We start from the raw sequence: 23,980 nt of genomic DNA on the forward strand, positions 1-23,980 counted from the left end.
TTAATGATTCCTGGATAAATGTTAAATGAAAGACACACAGACAGACATCAGTGGTTATGTATATATGTATATTTATATATATATATATATATATATATATATATATATATAATATATATATATGTATATTTATATATATATATATATATAGGCTTGGTCGAATTATTGCTAGGGACAATTGAGTGTTCCCTGGATATTGGTAGGGACATGTACCTACCGTCCCTACCCAAATCGACGCCCTTGTCCTGAAGACATGGGACGTCTCTAGGTTATGACCATAACCCTAGTTCCCCGAGGAACGATACGCTGCGTCGAAACGTTATGGCAACGCCCCTGCGTGACCGCGCTCTGAACCACGTGTGTAAACTGACCAATAGGTGTTGGGACGTGACGTCATCGGCGGGTGACGTCACGTAAACAGGAAGCTACAAATGGCTGCGAGATGGACAAGACACTAGCTCCTGCGAGACAAGGTAAGCGCCGCAGGGATACAGGGAGTGTGGCACGGAGACGCAGCGTCTCGGTCCTCGGGGAACTAGGTTTACGGTCGTAAACTAGAGGCGTTCCCCTTCGGAACTCGAGCTGCGTCTAAACACCATGGGAACAAGTGTCCAATCACGCCACACTGACCAGACCCTGCTTAGAGAGTGAGGGTCTCGGCACCTGCACGTAGGACAGAGGAGCCGGGGGTGGCTCTGAGGTCAAGGTCATAGAACTTGTCGAAGGTCAGCGGGGTGGACCAACCTGCAGCGTCACAGATGTCTTGGAGTGCCACTCCAGCGGACCAGGCCGTAGAGGCCGCCACACCCTGGGTGGAGTGAGCTCGGACCCCGAGCGGTGCGGGGAGGCCGGAGGACTCGTGAGCCGACACAATCGCATCCACTACCCATCTGCTCAACGTCTGCTTAGTGGCTGGGAAACCTTTTCTGTTAGGGCCGTAGCAGAAGAGCAGCTCCTGTTCGGGGGCTGTAAATGGAGGAGGGCAGAATACCTGCAACATGACAGGTCGTGAGGGGGCCGAAGGCACCTTAGGTACGTACCCAGGTTTCAGATAGAGAAACACTCTGGCCATGCCAGGGGCAAACTCCAGGCGAGACAGGGCCACGGACAGGTCCTGCAGATCCCCGATCCTCTTCAGGGAGGAAATCGCCAAGAGGAAGGTGGTCTTAGACAGAAACCTAAGGGCCACTTTGGCCGATGGCTCGAAGGGGGGCTCTGCTAGAGCCGCCAGCACAACTGCCAGATCCCAGACAGGCACTCTGGGTCGCGTCCCGGGCCTCAGCCTCCGGGCGCCGCGGAGGAAACATGTCACCAGTGGGTGCCTACCCAGCGACTGCCCCACCGGCGGGGTGCTATATGCCATGATGGCGGACACGTAAACCTTCAGGGTCAAGGGGGTTAACCCAGTGGAGGAAGCACTGGAGTGGAGAAGGGTCTCTACTACCTCGGTAGAGAGACCAGCCGCTATGAACTGTGCCCCCTCAGGGGCCACAGCCACAGCCTCCACAGCTCTGGGCGGGGGTGAACCAGGGTTCCGCCCGCCTGTGAGAGGAGATCTCTCCTGGGGGGAATTTCTCACGGAGGGCCCTCGAGTAGGGACAATAGATCCGCAAACCATGGCTTGCCCGGCCATCAAAGGTGCTACCAGGAGGAGACGGACTCTATCCCGGCAAACTCTCTCCAGAACTCCAGGGAGCAGTGCGATTGGGGGAAAGGCGGACAGGCGTAGCCTCGGCCACGACTGTACCATGGCATCCAGACCTAACGGGGCTGGGTGAGAGAGAGAGAACCAGAGGGGACAGTGTGAGGTCTCCTGGGTCGCAAAAAGATCCACCTGGGCTCTGTAGAACCTCCACCTCGGGGTGGAGACGCCATTCCCCAGGCCTCGGCCCCTGCCTTGACAGGGCATCTGCTCTGACATTCAACCGTCCCGGGATATAAATGGCCCTCAAAGAGAGGAGTCTGTCCCGGGACCACAAGAGGACCATTCGTGCTAGCTTGTACAGAGGGCGAGATCGGAGACCCCCTTGGTGGTTGATATAGGAGACCACCGCAGTATTGTCCGTGCGGACCAAGGCGATCTTGTAGGTCCGGGAGGAAGTGTTTTAACCCCAAAAACACTGCCATCATCTCCAGGCAATTTATGTGCCACGAGAGACATGGGCCGCTCCACAGACCCTGGGCTGGGTGGCCACTCATGACTGCTCCCCACCCTTTTGAGCACGCTTTTGCTGGCGTTTAGTCGAAACCCAAGCACCTTCATGCAGGCGAGGACGACATCTCGATGACGAATCGCCTGGCGCTCCGACTGAGCCAGAATCAACCAATCGTTGAGGTAATTTAAAATGCGGATGCCCTGGAGCCGCAGCGGGGTCAGTGCTGCGTCGACGCATTTCGTGAAGGTGCGGGGCGAGAGTGGTAGGCCGAACAGGCGGACCCTATATTGGTAAGCTTCGCCCCCGAAAGCAAACCTCAGGAACCTCCTGTGTGCAGGGAGAATGGAAACGTGAAAGTATGCGTCTTCCAGATCTATTGTGACGAACCAGTCCCCGGACCTGATCTGAGTTACGACCTCCTTGAGGGTGAGCATCTTGAACCTGAGTCTCCTGAGAGAGAGGTTCAAGGAGCGTAGATCTAGAATGGGATGCAACCCGCCATCCTGAAGCCTGACTCTCGAAACCGAGTAGGGAACCACCTCGAAGGCTCCTTTTCTCAGTAGGGAACCACCTCGAAGGCTCCTTTCCTCACTGCCGACTTGGCCCGAAGAGCCAAGTGGGCAGTGCGACGCAACTCCTCAATATCAGCGGTCCCGGAGCTAAGTCCCTCATCCAAATCTCGTAGAAGGTCAGCCTGGTATGCCTGCAACACACCCATGGTCTGCAACACACCCAGCCCGCGGCCTGACCTGCTGCCGCATAAGCCTTCCCTACTAAGGCCGACGTAGCACGTAGCGGCTTAGTAGGGAAGAGATAGCTAGCCAGCCTCTCTTCCACACGCGACATCACCCCGTAGCCGCATGCCTTAGCCCCAACCACATTCGCGTAGAGCGAGGAGTGATGAGGAGAAGTGCACGCCAAGTACAGGGTTTCCCAGGATCTGGACACCTCGGCATGCAGATCGGGAAAAAACGGCAGATAGCCCAGGAAGTGACACAGGCGCCCAGGAAGTGACACAGGATGCAGGAGACGCTCATCCAGCTTACTGGGTGTGCGCTGCTTCTGCTGCTCCACCGGCCAATCTAAATCCAACTTGGCTCGTGTGATGACCTCGAGGAGCTGCTCGTACAGCACAGGCTGTGAGGAGCCCACGGGCTCGCTAGCATCCATCAGCTCTAATTCCTCGGAGGGATAGAAATGTAATGCTGCGCTGCTCGCGCCAGGAGAAGAAGCAGCCATCGGGCCTGCTTCTCCTTGAGAGCAGGAGCTCGTTTCAGCAGACGAGGCTGGAGAGGACTCATCCGACTCCAATCCCACTGCTAATCGACCTGCGAACCTGTGAGGGAGAGAGCTCTTCTCGAAGAGAAGATGGTGCTTGCAATGCTACAGCGCATAGTGAGAGCAGCTGAGAAGATTATTGTCTCTCTCCCCTCCCTCCAGGACATTTACGAGACCCGTCTCACCCGCAAAGCTCTCTGCATTGCAGGTGATCCCACCCACCCATCACACAGCTTCTTCAGTCTGCTGTCATCAGGGGAGTAGACTGCGAAGTCTCTGGGCCAGGACCAACAGATTGAAGGACAGCTTCATTCATCAGGCTGTCAGGAAGCTAAACTTACTACCCGACTTGCCCACCCTTCCCTTTTCTGCCCCAGGCACCACAGATCTATGAACCCACCCCACCCCTCCAGATCCCACATCCCCAGGTCCCAGGTCCCCTTCCCACTAACATATGATGACATGCACCAGTCACTTTGTGCAGCATTGGTCTGCTCATTTGCACTTTATCTGCCATATGACTTGCACTGCTTTATTTAATTTCTATTGTTAGTATTATCTGTATGCACCTAGGGGCTGAGAGTAATGCAATTTCAATTCTCTGTATGTCTGTCCTGTACATGTGGAAGATTTGACAATAAAGCAAAACTTGAACTTGAACTTGAACTCCTCAACGTCATTTCATGCAGCCCAGGAGTCATCCTAGGGGGTGTTTAAACTGCCAACAGAGTGGAACCGATATGTATTGTACACACTGTTACAGGTGTGGAAGCAGTGAGCATTTCCTGGCAGGCTTAAATTTAGATGGTAATTTAAACTAGGGAGGGTTGCTTCCATGGGACAGGAAGTGAACTGCCAGGTGTTAAAGCTCCACCAACAGTGCTTGTGTTGTGGTGTGAAGGGGGATTCCCATGATTTCAGGCTTTGCACATCATGCCACAAGGCCCGTTACTGCTCTAAGTTATGTCAGGCTCGTCACTGGAGTGAATGCAAGAAAGACTTTAAGTGGAATGGACACAAAGATGTGAAAGAATTAAGATGCAATACGATGCAGAACCAATTCAAACAAAACATTGAGTGTGGTTGCTTTAGTGAGAAAACATTGATTTAGTAAAAGCAGCAAAGTCCACAGGAAACAAAGACTAATAAACTTACTGTATGCTATTCTAAAAAAGCACAAGTGAATTGCAAGATGTCAGGACGACATCTAATTTTGAGGGGGAGTGTGTAGTGGTTTAAAAGGATCAATATGATTAACTTTTACAGTTCATAACTATTATCAGTTTGTCAACTGCAACATAAAGAGTGCTAAGTCAAAATGATTAATTCATGTGATGCTTATTATTGTTCTAATCCGGTTGGTTAACTAAAGATTAGATGTAATTCAAGGAGTGTTCAGTAGGGGGAACTCAAAGGCTGCCGGGAGTAACTGACTCGTGCTATACACAGCCAATACAGCTCAGCACACAGACAACAGCACGAGTCCGTGTCTCTTTTATTAATATATATTTTTTATTAATATATATTTTATAATTATACTTTATAAGGGGTGCAACACTAACAACAAATATCCAGCATGCTAACACACTAACAGGAACAAATCAGTACTCTTTCATGTATGGAGTCGGAATCATCCGATCCGATGCTGATTTTAATTCATGTTAATTATGATTTATTTTCCATGGTGAATAATTTCAAATGTGCTGAATGCAATCAAATTCAAGTAAATGCAAAGTGGGGGAAAAAATGTATTGTGGAACATTACTTTGTTACTTAATTTGTTATTTCAAGATAAAGTTTTTCGTGTTGCTGTATGAGTTTCTCTCAGAAATCGGCATTTCCTCCTGTCTTGTGTCCATGTTGATGACTGAATGTCTTCCTCATGTCTCACTCCACTGTGGTGTTAATATGAAGCTCATATGAATGTAGACACTCAGGAATTTGTAGAGTTTCATCACTATTTCTGTTTTTTGCTACAATCTTAAAGGTGATATATTCATAGATAAAACCCAGAAAAATAAACACGGTAATTTTTTCCCATACAAATGGACACTGCGCCACACAATCTTATTAACACAGTAACAGTTAACACACTTCCATCGTACAGTGTAATTATACGGTGAACAACTAAAACTGATGGAGACATGAAACAGAGTCACAACAGATTTGATGCTTCTTGAATCTTTATTGATTAATGCAAAAAAGTGACACAAGCCAAACAGGAACTATTTTTTTTTAGCCGTTTTGCTGCAAGCTTTCTTTTCTTAAGCGATTTTATTCAATCTTCTTTTGGAACAGTGAAGAACGATTAAAAATGTTTTGAGCCGACGCACCGAGTGTTAACTACCTTATTAGTGACGCAGTGGACGCATCCACTGTTGTCGCAGCGATAGACTGGAATTCGTTTTTCTATCTGAAGTATGTTATCTTTCCATTCAGTCTTACCCTCATCATTATGCCAAATGTGTTTGAAAACAAAAGCTTTTGGACCTTTGTGATTTTTGAACATGTTGAGAGCTGAGATGATGCTGTGGGGTCCTGTAGGTGTTGAGCAGGTGTCGACACAGGGGGAGTTTAAGGTGAAGAAAACCGTGCAGCCATTTTTCCGTTTATTCAGGAGCTTTTGCATGGGCGAAGGATCGGAGTCTCTCAGTAACAGATACTCAGAGTGTTTTTTGAAACCTTTATCACCAAACGGTTTTGGTTTGGCACCAACCAGCTCTTCACCATTGTAAATACGTTCTTCACTATTCATGCCGTCATGCACCTGTCCTGCTTTATCTTGAGACAGGAAGTTCTGGTCGAGTTGGTCATCTGAAGTACAATATGTATCTAGGACATTAATGCCCAGAGCATACTGACCATTAACTCCATATCTGAAATAACAGAGAAGAATAAAAGTGTCATTAGTGTCATGTGGCACTAAAAAGGTTCTTGTGTGTGTGTGTGTGTGTGTGTGTGTGTGTGTGTGTACGCACTTACGTGTTCTGAAGGTGGTCAATTATGTTCTTGAGATTTTTAACCTCAGCCCCAGAAGCAGTAGAGAGCAGAAAGAGCAGAACAAATCCCAGAGCTCCAAAACACACCTAAACAAAACACACACCGAAACATGATGGAGTTTTCCTCTATCATTCCTATATCATTCCTATATCATTCCTATATCATTCCTATATCATTCCTATATCATTTTTATCTCATTCCTAAACTCAGAAATGCTTAAGAACAAAAACACAATAATGAATCAAACACTACTTACATAACCAGCCATCTTTTGTCTCTCGTTTGTCTCTTTTGTCTTTCGTTTTGTCTCTCGAGGAAACTGGAGTGAGTTTTGCTAACTGTTGCTATCTTATTTATACTGAGCAGCGCATCACTGTGGTTATTGTGCAATACCAAAAAATGTGTTCACACCTCCTTGACCATGTACACACCAGTACACCGATGTTCAGTTCATCAGCAGAATAGACATGAACTTATGAGACGTTTTCAATCAGTATAAAGAAGTGTCTGATGTTGTGTGTGAGTCTGATCTAAAGTGAGTCAGGACTCTGTTGTTCTTTCAGTGTGTTTTAGATGTGTGTTTATCCCTCTGTTGATGATCTTACACTGAATTTTAGTGTTGAAGAGAAATCTGAGCTGCTTTTTAGATGAACAAACACTCAGAACATCTCAGAGAGCAGAAATGGGTTTGATATCAACATTTACTCTGAACATACAAACATCTGTGTGGAAGAAATAAACCAAACATTTTATGAATATTTCACCTCTAGTGTTGTATCACACACACACACACTCACATACTCACACACTTACGCACAATCACACACACTCACACACAAACACACATTCACACACTCACGCTGTGGGGGAAAACCGACTCCAACCTACATTGGCCCAGGCTAGCTCCTGCAATCTGACTATAAGTTTAAAAAACAGTTCTAAGTAAAAATTCAAAGAAGAAATGATCAGCCAAACTCACGAAGACTGGATTCAGTTGAGGTAGGTTTATTGACAGACACAAAGACAGCAATCAACCAGCTGGTACCAGTGATACAAGTTTGTCCAGTAGACGAGACTTGCACCGAAGCACTGCCAGTCACAGCAAGCTTATATACAGTTCTGACTGTAAGCATTAGGCTATGAATTTAGCCATCCCAATTCCCATTATCTTTTAACCGAGGGGCTTCATTCCTATATTTTAGCTCATAGCCTACGTCATCAGGCCATAAAGCTTTTAAGTTGGTTTGCCGTGCTTTTTTAGACTTTATTCTGCTTCATGAGATCTTTGTCGACACGACCTACTTTCTCCATGGGTACGTAAGGGTTTCTTGTACTTTTGGTCTATGTGTTCTTAGCCAGCAGTTTACTTATTAACCCAGTGGCCAGAGGCTGCTTGTGCTGACCAAGGCATTATGGATTTGTGTTTTAGCTTCAATCTCAGCTTGGGTCGCTCAACTGTTGGATGAAACCAACCTTTCTACACCATCACCAACTGCTGGTCTTCTCACTGAGGTCATCACTCATTATATCCAGGATATGGAGAGTCGTGGTCGACCCAGTGACACATCTGCACATCTGTTAAGGGAGTTGATGTCTCAACACAGACTGCTATAGTTGTTACCAAGTTCTACTCAGACTTTTTCAGCCTCATCCACACGCACCCAGGCTACTCAAGCTCCATGGCGTGTTAATAAAAGGACTCAATATCCTCCTCGTCATGCTGTCAAACCATTCTATATTAGGAGTGACTCTTTCTGAGTTTGAATCTTCTTATTAAAACTTATGCTCAGTTTTGGGCCTTAATACCGTGTGCATATGTGTCCTTTTTTGCATTCCTGTGTGTGTGTTTCTGCGTGTCGTCAGCCTATATGGGTGGTTAATCATTCTCTACCTCTGTCCGGGACCTGCTTATCTCTACTGACCTTTTACCTTCTAGGGCCTACATACCTAAGATCTGTGTGCACTCAATGGCCTGTTCATATTGTGACTCTAAATAGAGGTTTCTTTTCCCTCTTTCACTTTTCCCCTCGATCATAGTGTATTTTAGCATTACTTTATCAAAAATTTCCCACAACGCACACACACACATACATACAATTAGACAGAGTAACACACACACACACACACAAATACTGTAACTGTTTCTTCTAGATGACAGTAGATGGTGACATTAAAATACTGTTACGGATCTTTTCAGCTGGAAAGAATCAGTGAGCTTCTACATGAACATCACACATCTGCTCAGAAACCTGGAGATTTGTTTATTATTAAGAATCTCTGGTGTCAGCAAAGCTGTACGATTCGCTGTCACAACGAAACTCATAAAAAAACTCATTGTTTTGCAGAAATTTCTCAAGTGGAATTTACAAGAATTTTACTGTGATATAATAGTCTATGGAGTGCTAGGACACACACACACATAAATACAAATACACACTCACACATACTCTTTCACACACACACTCATTCACACACACACACACACACACACATAAAAACAAATACACACTCACACACACACACACACTCACACACACACACTCACTCACACACACTCACTCTCACACACACACAAATACAAACACACACACTCACTCACACACACACACTAACAGACTCACACTTACACACACATAGAAACACACACACTCACACATAGAAACACACAGACACACATGCACACACACACACTTACACACACATACAAACACACACACTCACACATACAAACACACACTCACACACACACTCACACACAGACACACATTCACACATACAAACACACTCACACACAGACACACATACATACAAACACACACACACATACAAACACACACACTTACACAAACACACACACAAAACACACACATACATATACACACACACTCACACACACTCACACACACATACAAACATAGACACACACTCACACACAAACACATTCACACGCACACACACTCACACACACCTACACATGGGCATAAATTTCATTTAACAGTACAATAAATATAAAATTTCTCATGAGCAATTTTTGAAGGGGACACAAATAATACAGTCAGATTGTACTTATAAAGACATGTCCCCACAGTGAAAAACTTTGCTTTTATCGTTATTATTGTAGCATGGAGACTGCGTCATTATGGTTGTTTTCAAAGTTTTTCTCAGGTTCAATGACAAAAGCATGTACTAAAGAAAGCAGCTTCATGTCTATGACCCAAAGAGGACTGGTTTGAAACACCTTTGCTGCAGTAAAAACATAAGACCCCTTTCACTGATGGACTGTAATGTAGCCATGGAAAGTCTTGACACCATTTCTCTTGAAATGTCAATGACTCATTTGAAAGTATTTGTTTTTCGATACACTGGGGAGGTTGGTACGACTTTGTGCAGGCACTGAGATCTAAACTAAAAACTGTGCTCCCTGTGCTGGTGCTGGCAATATCATCTCTTTGTTCTGCTGTCTCCGGCTCCCTCCCTGGTTCTGAATCTGCCCCTTCATTTACTCTCACTGTCTCAGAACAGACTGACTCCTGAAGCAGAAAAAATGCAGGAAAAAATGAGTTTAACATACTCATAATAACTAACTTGTTTACATGACACGTTAAATTGACAGATCATTCTGTAAATTGGTGAGCCTGTGATGTTCATCTGCTGAACAGCCACAACTCCGAAAACATTAAAGAAATTGTTCAAATTTCTTTAACCCAAAAAAAAAAAAAATCTGTCATTATCCCTTCAATAAAAGCACCACACTTACCTGACACTGTACATCTGATTGACCCTGCTCTACCTGTCCCTCGATAATTTCTGTCTCCTTTGCCTGTGATTGATATTGTGACATTAGTGTTTTCATAAGCACCCATTTTTTAAAACCAAATTGCCTTAATATGTGAACTTTTCATTTTCATGTCCATTTTCCTTTTCTCCGTCATATTATCTAGTCTATGACACTGCAATTCAGGTTTATTTATACTGTAGCACATTTCATACACAATGGTAATTCAAAGTGCTTTATAGGAATGAGCGAGTACAGCATTATCTGTATCTGTATCTGTTAACCATATGAATTATCCGTATCTGTATCTGTACTCGGAGTGGGTGGGGCCTAACCCGAAAGTAGGCTTGTCTTGAAATGGGCGGGGCTTTAACTGGTAATAATTAATTTGTAATATTTATAAAACTAGCTTACTACCTTTATGTTTTTATGAAATACAGCAAAAACGTGTCAGACACTCAGTGTCTGGTTACTGGTTAGAGACAGCTGAAGGCTTAAAAAAGAAAAAAATCTCCGACAGGCAGAGACGCAATGCGAGTCGCATTCTACCAAGCAAGCACCACGTCTGAACGAATCCATGTTTACCAGAACTCTACTGGTTGGTAAGTACGTATTATTAACGTTACAACCCGAAGTAAAAAGCTGAAGAAACCCTAAACGTTAACGGAAAAGACCCGCGAACCCGGGTGACTGAGGGAGAGACAGAGAGCTGTTGTGTGTGTGACTGTGAGTGAGCAGAGCGAGACACAGCAACACAATACATCTGTATGTGTATTGGGGAGGGCCGCTGTGACTAGCCTATCACTATAGGGGAGGGGCGCTGTGACTAGCCTATCACAGAACGCTGACACAATCAGCTACCCAATGATGATTTTCATTCAATACAGTGATGCCTCGAGATACGAGTTTAATTCCTTCCGTGACTTTGCTCGTATCTCAAATTGCTCGTATCTCAAAACAATTTTCCCCGTTTAAATGAATTGAAATCCCATTAATCCGTTCCAGCTCGCAAAATTCCACTCCAGGTGTTTTGTTTATGTGTTTTGAATGTGAAAAATGTTCAGTACCTTTATGTATAAATGACAAATATTGTATAAAAACATATAGTAATAAAAGAGAATGTTAAAAAAAATAAACTGGTTTTACTTTACTGAAGATGCGCACGGAGGTTGAGGGAGGAGTAAACAGGAGGAATTTTGCCTCGTACATACACTTTCGCTTTCGTTCACTTACTCGCTACTGTACACTACTGTACACTCTACTGTACACTCTTAATGCTACTTTACACTTAAAACTTGAACTTGAACTCCTCAACGTCATTTCATGCAGCCCAGGAGTCATCCTAGGAGGTGTTTAAACTGCCAACAGAGTGGAACCGATATGTATTGTACACACTGTTACAGGTGTGGAAGCAGTGAGCATTTCCTGGCAGGCTGCAGAGTAAGAACAACAAACAGCCAGAGATGGTAATTTAAACTAGGGAGGGTTGCTTCCATGGGACAGGAAGTGAACTGCCAGGTGTTAAAGCTCCACCAACAGTGCTTGTGTTGTGGTGTGAAGGGGGATTCCCATGATTTCAGGCTTTGCACATCATGCCACAAGGCCCGTTACTGCTCTAAGTTATGTCAGGCTCGTCACTGGAGTGAACGCAAGAAAGACTTTAAGTTGAATGGACACAAAGATGTGAAAGAATTAAGATGCAAAACAAGAACCACTCTCTCACTCACTCATTTTCTACTGCTTATCCGAACTTCTCGGGTCACGGGGAGCCTGTGCCTATCTCAGGCGTCATCGGGCATCAAGGCAGGATACACCCTGGACGGAGTGCCAACCCATCGCAGGGCACACACACACTCTCATTCACTCACACAATCACACACTACGGACAATTTTCCAGAAATGCCAAACAACCTACCATGCATGTCTTTTTTGGACCGGGGAAGGAAACCGTTTTTTTTTTTTAACCGGTTTGAAATTATCAAACTGATAATAGTTATGAACTGTAAAAGTTAATCATATTGATCCTTTTAAACCACTACACACTCCAAAAGGATCAATATGATTAACTTTTACAGTTCATAACTATTATCAGTTTGTCAACTGCAACATAAAGAGTGCTAAGTCAAAATGATTAATTCATCTGATGCTTATTATTGTTCTAATCCGGTTGGTTAACTAAAGATTAGATGTAATTCAAGGAGTGTCCAGTAGGGGGAACTCAAAGGCTGCCGAGAGTAACTGACTCGTGCTATACACAGCCAATACAGCTCAGCACACAGACAACAGCACAAGTCCGTGTCTCTTTTATTAATATATATTTTTTATTAATATATATTTTATAATTGTACTTTATAAGGGGTGCAACACTAACAACAAATATCCAGCATTCTAACACACTAACAGGGACAAATCAGTACTCGTTCATGGATGGAGTCGGAGTCATTAAACCATGAAGACAATCAAATGATATAAATAATCAAAACATTGATAGAAAAAGTAAATATTATAAGAATGCAATGAATTCTGGGTAAGTTTCCTGCTGATGTGTGCAGGGATATCGAGCCGATCCTTCATGCTGATTTTAATTCATGTCAATTATGATTTATTTTCCATGGTGAATAATTTCAAATGTGCTGAATGCAATCAAATTCAAGTAAATGCTAAGTGGGGGAAAAAATGTATTGTGGAATATTACTTTGTTACTTAATTTGTTATTTCAAGATAAAGTTTTTCGTGTTGCTGTATGAGTTTCTCTCAGAAATCGGCATTTCCTCCTGTCTTGTGTCCATGTTGATGACTGAATGTCTTCCTCATGTCTCACTCCACTGTGGTGTTAATATGAAGCTCATATGAATGTAGACACTCAGGAATTTGTAGAGTTTCATCACTATTTCTGTTTTTTGCTACAATCTTAAAGGTGATATATTCATAGATAAAACCCAGAAAAATAAACACAGTCATGTTTTTCCCACACAAATGGACACTGCGCCACACAATCTTATTAACACAGTAACAGTTAACACACTTCCATCGTGCAGTGTAATTATACGGTGAACAACTAAAACTGATGGAGACATGAAACAGAGTCACAACAGATTTGATGCTTCTTGAATCTTTATTGATTAATGCAAAAAAGTGACACAAGCCAAACAGGAACTATTTTTTTTTAGCCGTTTTGCTGCAAGCTTTCTTTTCTTAAGCGATTTTATTCAATCTTCTTTTGGAACAGTGAAGAACGATTAAAAATGTTTTGAGCCGAAGCACCGAGTGTTAACTACCTTATTAGTGACGCAGTGGACGCATCCACTGTTGTCGCAGCGATAGACTGGAATTCGTTTTTCTATCTCAAGTATGTTATCTTTCCATTCAGTCTTACCCTCATCATGATGCCAAATGTGTTTGAAAACAAAAGCTTTTGGACCTTTGTGATTTTTGAACATGTCGAGAGCTGAGATGATGCTGTGGCGTCCTGTAGGTGTTGAGCAGGTGTCGACACAGGGGGAGTTTAAGGTGAAGAAAACCGTGCAGCCATTTTCCCGTTTATTCAGGAGCTTTTGCATGGGCGAGGGATCGGAGCCTTTCAGTAACAGATACTCAGAATGTATATTGTAACCTTCAGACTGTTTTGGTCTGGCACCAACCAGCTCTTTACCATTGTAAATACGATTTTTACGTTTCATGCCGTTCTCCACCTGTTCTGCTTTATCTTGAGACAGGAAGTTCTTGTCGGGTTCGTCATCTGAAGTACAATATTTATCTAGGACATTAATGCCCAGAGCATACTGATCTTTAACTCCATAGCTGAAATAACAGAAGAATAAAAGTGTCATCCGTGTCATGTGGCACTAAAAAAGGTTTGTGTGTGTGTGTGTGTGTGTGTGTGTGTGTGCTTACGTTTTCTGAAGGTGGTCAATTATCTTCTTGAGATTTTTAACCTCGGCCCCAGAAGCAGTAGAGAGCAGAAAGAGCAGAACGAATCCCAGAGCTCCAAAACACACCTAAACAAAACACACAACAAAACATGATGGAGTTTTCCTCTATCATTCCTATATCATTCCTCTATCATTCCTATATCATTCCTCTATCATTCCTATATCATTCCTAACTCATTCCTAACTCATTTTTATCTCATTCCTAAACTCAGAAATGCTTAAGAACAAAAACACAATATTGAATCAAACACTACTTACATAACCAGCCATCTTTTGTCTCTCTTTTGTCTCTCGTTTGTCTCTTTTGTCTCTCGTTTTGTCTCTCGAGGAAACTGGAGTGAGTTTTGCTAACTGTTGCTATCTTATTTATACTGAGCAGCGCATCACTGTGGTTATTGTACATTACCAAAAAAATGTGCATGTGCAGATTTACAGTGAAATGTGTGTTCACGCCTCCTTGACCCTGTACACACCAGTACACTGATGTTCAGTTCGTGTGTTTGTCCCTCTGTTGATGATCTTACACTGAATTTTAGTGTTGAAGAGAAATCTGAGCTGCTTTTTATATGATCAAACACTCGGAGCATCTCACAGAGCAGAAATGGGTTTGATATCAACATTTACTCTGAACATACAAACATCTGTGTGGAAAAGAAAACCGTTTTTCTCTAGTATTGTAGAGAAAAACAGAAATAGTGATGAAACGATACAAATTCTTAAAGTCCTGAGTGTCTACATTCATCTGAGCTTCATATTAACACCACTGTGGACTGAGACATGAGGAAGCCGTTCAGTGATCAACATGGACACAAGAAAACCATACACTGTATCTAGACATACTGTAGTTCATCACTCTATGATAATATAAACAGTGTGTAAGTGGAGATAATTCAGTTAGATGATGATGATGATGATGATGATGATGATGATGATGAAAGCGCTGAAAAAGGAACCAAAAGAAGACACACTCCAAATGTGTCCTGCAGAAATCAAGGATAATGTTGATGAAATGATACGACAGAAGGACACGTCCTCTATCTATAAATAAATAAATAAATAAATAAATAAATAAATGACATCTTAAGATTTATAAAGTCTTCTTCACACACATACACACACTCACACAGACACACACACATACACACACATATACAGAATAAAACCCTAGAAAATGCCAATACACACTAACACACTTTAACATACACACAATAATATACAGCAAAATATAGCCAAATACACACACACACACACAAATACAAAGATACACTTTATTAAACACATACTAACACATACACACTAAAATGCACAACACACACAGTTACACAGTAATACACACATATGCAATAACATAGCACACACACACACACACACAAACACACACACACAAACACACACACACCAAAACTTATGTTGGACTGTGTTAGTGTGTATCAGTGTTTTTGTCAAGTTTTAGAGTGTGTGTGTATTAGTGCTTTTAAAGATTTTAAAAATTGTGTTATATATTTATACTATATTACTTATTTATAGAACTTTTAGACTGAAGAAAAACATCAGCTTTAAATTTCTTTAACTTTAACTTTTTTTACTTTCTTTTTTTCACAGAACTTTTCATAAATACTCACACACACACACTCACACACACATACACACACACATACACACTCACACACACAAACACATACACACTCACACACAAACACACACACAAATACAAAGATACACTTTAGTAAACACATACTAACACATACACAATGAAATGCACAACAACAAACTCTGACACACAGACAGTTACACAGTAATACACACATGCAATAACATAGCACACACACACACACAGTTACACATTAGTACACATATGCAATAACCCAGTCAAACACACACACATACACACACACACACACACACACACACACAGACACACAGTTACACATCAAAACTTATGATAGACTGTGTTAGTGTGTATTGTTTTTGTCAAATTTTTGATTTTATGTGTGTGTGTGTGTGTGTGTGTGTGTGTGTGTGTTTGTTTGCAAGAAATATATCAGCTTTAATTTTTACTTTTGTTTTACAGAACTTTTCATAAATACTAAATATTTCACACAGAGAACATGAAGAGAATACAACACACACACACACACACACTCACACAAACACACACACACATATACACATACACACAAACACAAAAAAACACACTCACACACACATACAAACACACACTCACACATACACAGACACACAAACACACCCACACACACTCTCTCTCTCCCTCACACACACACACACATACAAATACAAATATACACTTTAGTAAACACATACTACCACACACTACAATGCACAACAACAAACTCTGACACACACAGTTACACATTAGTACACATATGCAATAACTCAGTCAAACAAACACACACACAGTTACACAGTAATAATCACATATGCAATAACTCAGTCAAACACACACACAACAAAACTTATGATAGACTGTGTTAGTGTGTATTAGTGTATTTGTCAAATTTTAGATTTTATGTGTGTGTGTGTGTGTGTGTGTGTGTGTGTGTGCTCTACACATATTTACACTTTTCTGTGTTTCAGAAGTGGTGAAAGAGGCGCAAAAATACATTTAAAAAGCTTTAAGTTTTACTTCCTTTTTTCACAGAACTTTTCAGAAATACTTCGAAATAACTGTCATTTCTCTCTTTGTGTTTTAAACACGAACTAATGTGTGATATAGATACACACAGAACATGAAGAGAATACAACACACACACACACACACACACACATACTAAAATGCTGAATAGTACATATACACATACAAGCACAAAACTAACACACACAAACACACACAAAGACACACACACACTAATACAATCATAACACACATACACATACACAAGGACAAGATACACAATAGTACACATATACAGAGCTATACAAACTTGCACACACACACACACACTAATACAAACATAACACTAACACACACAAACACACACAAAAACTAAAAAAATCATTTATACACAAAACACACTTTAATATACATACAATTAGACAGAGTAACACACACACACACACACACACACACACACACACACATAAATAACTGTTTTTGTCAAATTTTTTATTTTATGTGTGTGTGTGTGTTTGTATGTGTGTGTATTAGTGCTTTTAAAGATTTTAATGAGTGTGTTATATATACAGGGCTCTCAGTTTTGAAGACAGGCAAGAGTGACATCTCGAACCCCACAGCGACCCTCCACCCCAACCCCCCACCCTACACATATTTACACTTTTCTGTTTCAGGAAGTGGTGAAAGAGGCGCAAGAAATACATCAGCTTTAATTTTTACTTTTGTTTTATAGAACTTTTCATAAATACTAAATATTTCTTTCTTTGTGTTTTAAACACGAACTAATGTGTGATACAGATACACACAGAACATGAGGAGAATACAACACACACACACACACACACACACAAACACACATATACACACAAACATAAAAAAACACACACTCACACACAAACACACACACTCACACACACATACAAACACACTCACACAAACACAGACACACAAACACACTCACACACACACTCTCTCTCACACACACACACACACACACACATACAAATACAAAGATACACTTTAGTAAACACATACTAACACACACTAAAATGCACAACAATAAACTCTGACACACACACAGTTACACAGTAATACACACATGCAATAACATAGCACACACACACACACACACACACATTTACATTTACAGCATTTAGCAGATGCCCTTATCCAGAGCGACTTACATTTTATCTCATTTTTATACACCTGAGCAATTAAGGGCCTTGCTCAGGGGCCCAGCAGTGGCAGCTTGGTGGACGTAGGAGTCGAACTCACAACCTTACGATTGGTAGCCCAACACCTTAACCACTAGACTACCACAAGTTACCACAGTTACACATTAGAACACATGCAATAATTCAGTCAAACACACACAGTTACACAGTAATGAGCACATATGCAATAACTCAGTCAAATACACACACACACACCAAATCTTATGATAGACTGTGTTAGTGTTAGTGTTTTTGTCAAATTTTAGATTTTATGTGTGTGTGTGTGTGTGTGTGTGTGTGTGTGTGTGTGTGTGTGTGTGTGCTCTACACATATTTACACTTTTCTGTGTTTCAGAAGTGGTGAAAGAGGCGCAAAAAATACATTTAAAAAGCTTTAAGTTTTACTTCCTTTTTTCACAGAACTTTTCATAAATACTTTGAAATAACTGTCATTTCTCTCTTTGTGTTTTAAACACGAACTAATGTGTGATATAGATACACACAGAACATGAAGAGAATACAACACACACACTCACTCACACACACACTTACTCACACACACACACACATACTAAAATGCTGAATAGTACATATACACATACAAGCACAAAACTAACACACACAAACACACACAAAGACACACACACTAATACAATCATAACACACATACACAAGGACAAGATACACAATAGTACACATATACAGAGCTATACAAACTTGCACACACACACACACACTAATACAAACATAACACTAACACACACAAACACACACAAAAACTAAAAAAATCATTTATACACAAAACACACTTTAATATACATACAATTAGACAGAGTAACACACACACACACACACACACACACACACACATAAATAACTGTGTTTATATGACAGTAGATGGCGACATTAAAATACTGTTACGGATCTTTTCAGCTGGAAGGAATCAGTGAGCTTCTACATGAACATCACACAGATGTTACCTCACACATCTGCTCAGAAACCTGGGGATTTGTTTATTATTAAGAATCTCTGGTGTCAGCAAAGCTGTACGATTTCCTGTCATTTCTTTATCGCTGTCACAATTTGAATTTACAAGAGTTTTTACTGTGATAAAATAGTCAATGGAGTGCTAGGACACACACACACACACACACACAAACACACACACACTCACACACACGTACAAGCACAAATACAAACACACACTGACACACATACAAACCCACACACACAAAAACACACACACACACACAGACAAGCACAAATACAAACACACACACACACAAACACACACTCACACACATACAAACCCACACACACAAAACACACACATACAAACACACTCACGCACACACACTCACACACTTACACACACACTCACACACATACAAACACACACTCTCACACACACACATACACACACAAACACACACTCACACACTCATGCACACACCCACAAACACACACACACATACAAACACACACACACACACACACACACACACACACACACACACACACACACATACACACAAACCAAAACCTAAAAACAAAACTCTAGGGTTAGGGTTATAACAAAAACACTAATACACACTAACACAATGCAATATACACATAAAAATACACAGTAAAACACAAACATATTAAACCCACAAATACCAACACACACACAGTGTAATACACACTAGTACACTAACACACAATAATAGACAGTTAAACACACAGATCTAATGGTAATGAAAACACTACTACACAACAACAATCACACAGCAATAAACTAATACACAATAATGATAACATACACTCAATTACACACAGTAACACACACATACACATAGTAAAACTATATAACTCTAATACCCAATAATACACTCCTAACATACACACAACTATACACTTTCATATACGAGTATGAAGAAACACACACACACACACACACACAAACAAACAAACAAAACATAAAATATTGAGACACATATACTGAGGTTTTTTCAGCAGATGAGGAAGAGAGCTTTGTGTGTGTGTGTGTGTGTGTGTGTGTGTGTGTGTGTGTGTGTGTGTTTCTATATGAAACTCAGGCAGTCAGTGCCATTTCAGTAGTCAGACAGGTTGGACAGGTTTGTGGGTTTCTGTCAACACACACTACAGGCTTGCTGTCACTTCCTACTTCATCTCTTAGGCCTTGACACCAACACAACTGTTACACTGATCTTATATGTCACAAATTCTTCACAATGAGGAAGATCTTTCCTGATGGCACAGGATCCTAAATGTCTCCAGCACCATTGTGTCCTGAAGTGTGTTACTCCTGTTCCACCTTTCCAACATTTACAATAACTCTATTTCATTAAACATTACACTTTTATCCATTTATAGTTACATATAAGATTCTGGAAGTTCCTGTCCTTTCATTTATGCTACAACAGTCGTCCTTTCACTTTCTTTCTACTTCAGTTCGACTGTAAGAACTGCAGCTTGTCATGTTTTACTTCTTGAGACTCCTTCCAGAAAAAAACTCTCCTCATGGAGGACTTCAGCAAAACAATGGTTTATTGTTATCAGGTGACTCGAACACACGAGTCCCCCTGTGAACGGTTCCTATAGGATCAACAACTTCCTGGATGAGGGTTTTGTAAATCGGAATTTCTGACGTCGGGCTAGAAAAAAAGCAAAGACGACGTCCCCTAAACTCAGAAATCGACTCTTTGGATCACACAATCCGGAAGGGTGGATTTAAGGCTGTGGAATACCAGCAACCTGAAAAACCGTAGAAAGTGTTGACACACTAATACACACTCTTAACATACACACAACAGTACACGGTAATATTTATGGAAATAGATCTACAAAAACAACACACACACATAATGCTATATAAAAACAACTAAAACACTAACACAGTCTAACATACAGATAATAATACAACAAACACGATAACAAACATACACCAACTCTGAAAAAACACTAAATACACAATAAAACACTCACACACACAGCATACCATACAAAGACACACATTATTTACACACAAGGAGCACACACACGCAAACACACACAAAAAGAGCACACACATACACACATAATGCTATATAAAAACAACTAAAACACTAACACAGTCTAACATACAGATAATAATACAACAAACACAATAACAAACACACCAACTCTGAAAAAACACTAAATACACAATAACACACTCACACACACAGCATACCATACAAAGACACACATTATTTACACACAAGGAGCACACACACACAAACACACACACACACAAACGCACACAAAAAGAGCACACACACACATCTTCACACACACACACACACACACACACACACACACACACACACACACACGTTGTTACTGTCAGGAAGTTTTCCAGATTTTAAATGGGAATTGTCAGCAAATTGAGAAAACAGAAAAATTGTCTATTTCATTCTTGGTTATTTTCTTAATATGACATACAACTGCGTATTTTATTCCGTATCTGCCGTAAGGCATAATGGTTTTCCTACACACTGCTACACACTCCTACACACTCCTACACACTGCTACACACTCCTACACACTGCTACACACTCCTACACACTGCTACGCACTCCTAAACACTGCTACACACTGCTACACACTGCTACACACTGCTAGCTTTAGCACTGACTCTGTGTCTTGATTCAAACTTTCTGCTGCATTTCCATTCAAATTTTACACCTTTAAAGGACAGGTAAAGATGTCTGGCCTTTTAACCTGCTTATTGTGTGAAAGAAAGAAAATAAATTAATAAGAAAATAAATAATACATTTTAAAAAATAAGTGGAAAATAATAAAAAAAAAATGATGATAAAATAAGAAATAATGTCATACCTGAATTTTTCAAGCACAAATCCTGAGAAACTGACAGAAATCAACAAAAGATGAATTACATATGTTTACAGAAATGATGTACAGAGAAGTTTGTATATAAAGAATAAAAAAATCAAGCTATTTTATGTTAAATCCCAACAGAATCAACAAATGTGTAATATATTGTGTGTATGGTGACTGTTTTAAGTGACCATCTCAACTCAAGCTTTGCTAAAACATCAAGAATTGTCAGTTCCCTCCTCTTTCATGCAGATAAACCTGTTGGAGCACATAGCATCCTTTGGGCATGATGTAAATTCTCTTGTTTGACTAATCAGGTTTTCATTTTAGAGGCAGACAGAAACAAAGTAAGAGACTTCACCTTCTTTCTTATCCACCATGTCCTACGTAGCCGGGTCATACGCGGCTAAGTCTTACGCGGACAAATCTTATGCCGACCGCTCGTACGCTGACAAGTCGTACGCAGAGAGCGCTTATGCGGGCTACGATGATGCAGCCAGGTCGGTATATGAACAGCAGCTTCTGAAGGAAAAGAAGAAACGTAAAGAGCAGATGCACTGTGAAGTCGTTGCTCTCGTGATTGGATTCGTCGGGTTAATCGGTGTCGCAGCTGTCACGGGTCTCCCCATGTGGAAGGTGACTGCGTTCATCCAGGAGAACATCATCGTTATGGAGACGCGCTGGGAGGGTTTATGGATGAACTGTTTCCGCCAAGCCAACATCCGCATGCAGTGCAAAGTGTACGACTCCCTGCTCTACCTGCCTGCTGAGCTCCAGGCTGCCAGAGGCCTCATGTGCACCGCCGTAGCTTTGACGACAATCGCCTGTGTCGTCTCGACCGTGGGGATGAGGTGCACACGGCTCGTGGACTCGCGTCCACGTGTCAAACACGTCGTCTTGGTGTGTGGTGGATGTCTGTTCCTGGGAGGATGTATAGCCACCATCATTCCTGTCTCCTGGACGGCTAACGTCATCATCCGTGATTTTTACAACCCCCTGCTACTTGACGCACAGCGGCGGGAGCTCGGTGAGGCGCTTTACATCGGCTGGGTCGCGTCAGCATTGTGTTTCATCGCCGGGGTGATACTTCTGTGCCGCCACGCACCAAGAATAGAAGACAAAGAAGACATTAGCTCTGTGTTGTACCGAGCCCAGTACACTCCAACCAACATCTACCAACCTGGATATTCCTACCAACCTGCTTACAACTACCAACCTGCTTATGCCTACCAACCACCGTCTCGTCCCTACGTACCGTCTGCTTACTAAAGAGCAGGAATGAAATTTTCTGTAGCTGTTTTGACCTCTTGTAATGAAATGTAATGGAAAGTGTCAATGTCCTGGACTCATCAGTGTATATAATGAATCATAGATTTCCTTTACAAATGTTACAAGAAGGCTTTTACATTTGATTTTGATTTAATTGTTTCAATTGCTGTTTTATATAATTTAGAAATGATTTTTTCCAATGGATTTGACTTTGCGTAATGGACCGAACTGTAGCAACGAGCTCTCTGTGATTGTTTTAGTTAAAGAACAATTCAGCACTAGCTGTACAAATTAAAAAAACAAAAAGACATCTGGGACGATTGGTCATGTGACCTGCTATGGACGTCGAACACACACTATGAAGTAAACCAGCTCTTGAAAGCTCTTGTCAAAATGCTATAATAATTTTAAATCTTTGATTAAGTATGTTTTGTTTTATATGTTTAGATGTTGAAAATAAAATTATTCAATTGCATAAAGAACGAAGAATGTTATCAGTTATCAGTATGTTTGTTTTTTACATCACAAAAACCAAAAAAAAAAAAATCCTAATTAATCAAGTGGCTCTATGGGTCAAACACAATGGTTTAAGGTGTTTAAGTTGACTTTATCCTGATACCATACTATAAAAATATTTCCAGCACCACTTCTGGATGAACCTGTTTGTGTGGTTTTACTGAAAAGGATTGTGATTGTTTGCAGTCATCTCGGCCCTGTAGACACACCTGCGACTCAAAACGTACACTCGGAAATCTAACCACAGCAAGAGACAGAGTCAATAAATATTATGCACAGTGTCAACTGGGACAAACTGTTATGAAAGTGTTGGTTGGGTCGATTCCCTTTGGTAACGATTGAATTGC

General features: G+C 41.3%; 3 protein-coding genes and 1 long non-coding RNA gene across 4 annotated transcripts; 2 read left to right on the top strand and 2 right to left on the bottom strand.

Annotated features, from left to right (window-relative positions):
* Positions 1 to 1,993: 1,993 nt before the first annotated feature.
* LOC132858498 (uncharacterized) lies at positions 1,994 to 6,787 on the bottom strand. The gene is made up of 5 exons (XM_060888878.1): positions 6,691 to 6,787; positions 6,417 to 6,520; positions 5,811 to 6,310; positions 2,570 to 2,603; positions 1,994 to 2,483 (listed from the first exon to the last, which is right to left on the bottom strand). The coding sequence occupies exons 1-5, from the start codon at positions 6,700 to 6,702 to the stop codon at positions 1,994 to 1,996; spliced, it is 1,140 nt and encodes a 379-aa protein (XP_060744861.1). The 5' UTR covers positions 6,703 to 6,787.
* Positions 6,788 to 7,301: 514 nt separating this feature from the next.
* Positions 7,302 to 8,143, top strand: LOC132858056 (uncharacterized). Its single transcript, XR_009649616.1, has 3 exons — positions 7,302 to 7,433; positions 7,696 to 7,747; positions 7,864 to 8,143. It is a non-coding gene; the product is annotated as an uncharacterized LOC132858056 (long non-coding RNA).
* Positions 8,144 to 13,334: 5,191 nt separating this feature from the next.
* LOC132858124 (uncharacterized) lies at positions 13,335 to 21,998 on the bottom strand. Its single transcript, XM_060888342.1, has 4 exons — positions 21,849 to 21,998; positions 14,400 to 15,179; positions 14,104 to 14,207; positions 13,335 to 14,010 (listed from the first exon to the last, which is right to left on the bottom strand). The coding sequence occupies exons 2-4, from the start codon at positions 14,409 to 14,411 to the stop codon at positions 13,449 to 13,451; spliced, it is 678 nt and encodes a 225-aa protein (XP_060744325.1). The 5' UTR covers positions 14,412 to 15,179; positions 21,849 to 21,998; the 3' UTR covers positions 13,335 to 13,448.
* Positions 21,999 to 22,161: 163 nt separating this feature from the next.
* cldn8.2 (claudin 8.2) lies at positions 22,162 to 23,611 on the top strand. Its single transcript, XM_060888786.1, has one exon. The coding sequence runs from the start codon at positions 22,227 to 22,229 to the stop codon at positions 23,115 to 23,117; it is 891 nt and encodes a 296-aa protein (XP_060744769.1). The 5' UTR covers positions 22,162 to 22,226; the 3' UTR covers positions 23,118 to 23,611.
* Positions 23,612 to 23,980: the final 369 nt, after the last annotated feature.

Source organism: Tachysurus vachellii, chromosome 15 (assembly GCF_030014155.1).
Source record: "Tachysurus vachellii isolate PV-2020 chromosome 15, HZAU_Pvac_v1, whole genome shotgun sequence".
NCBI lineage: Eukaryota > Metazoa > Chordata > Actinopteri > Siluriformes > Bagridae > Tachysurus > Tachysurus vachellii.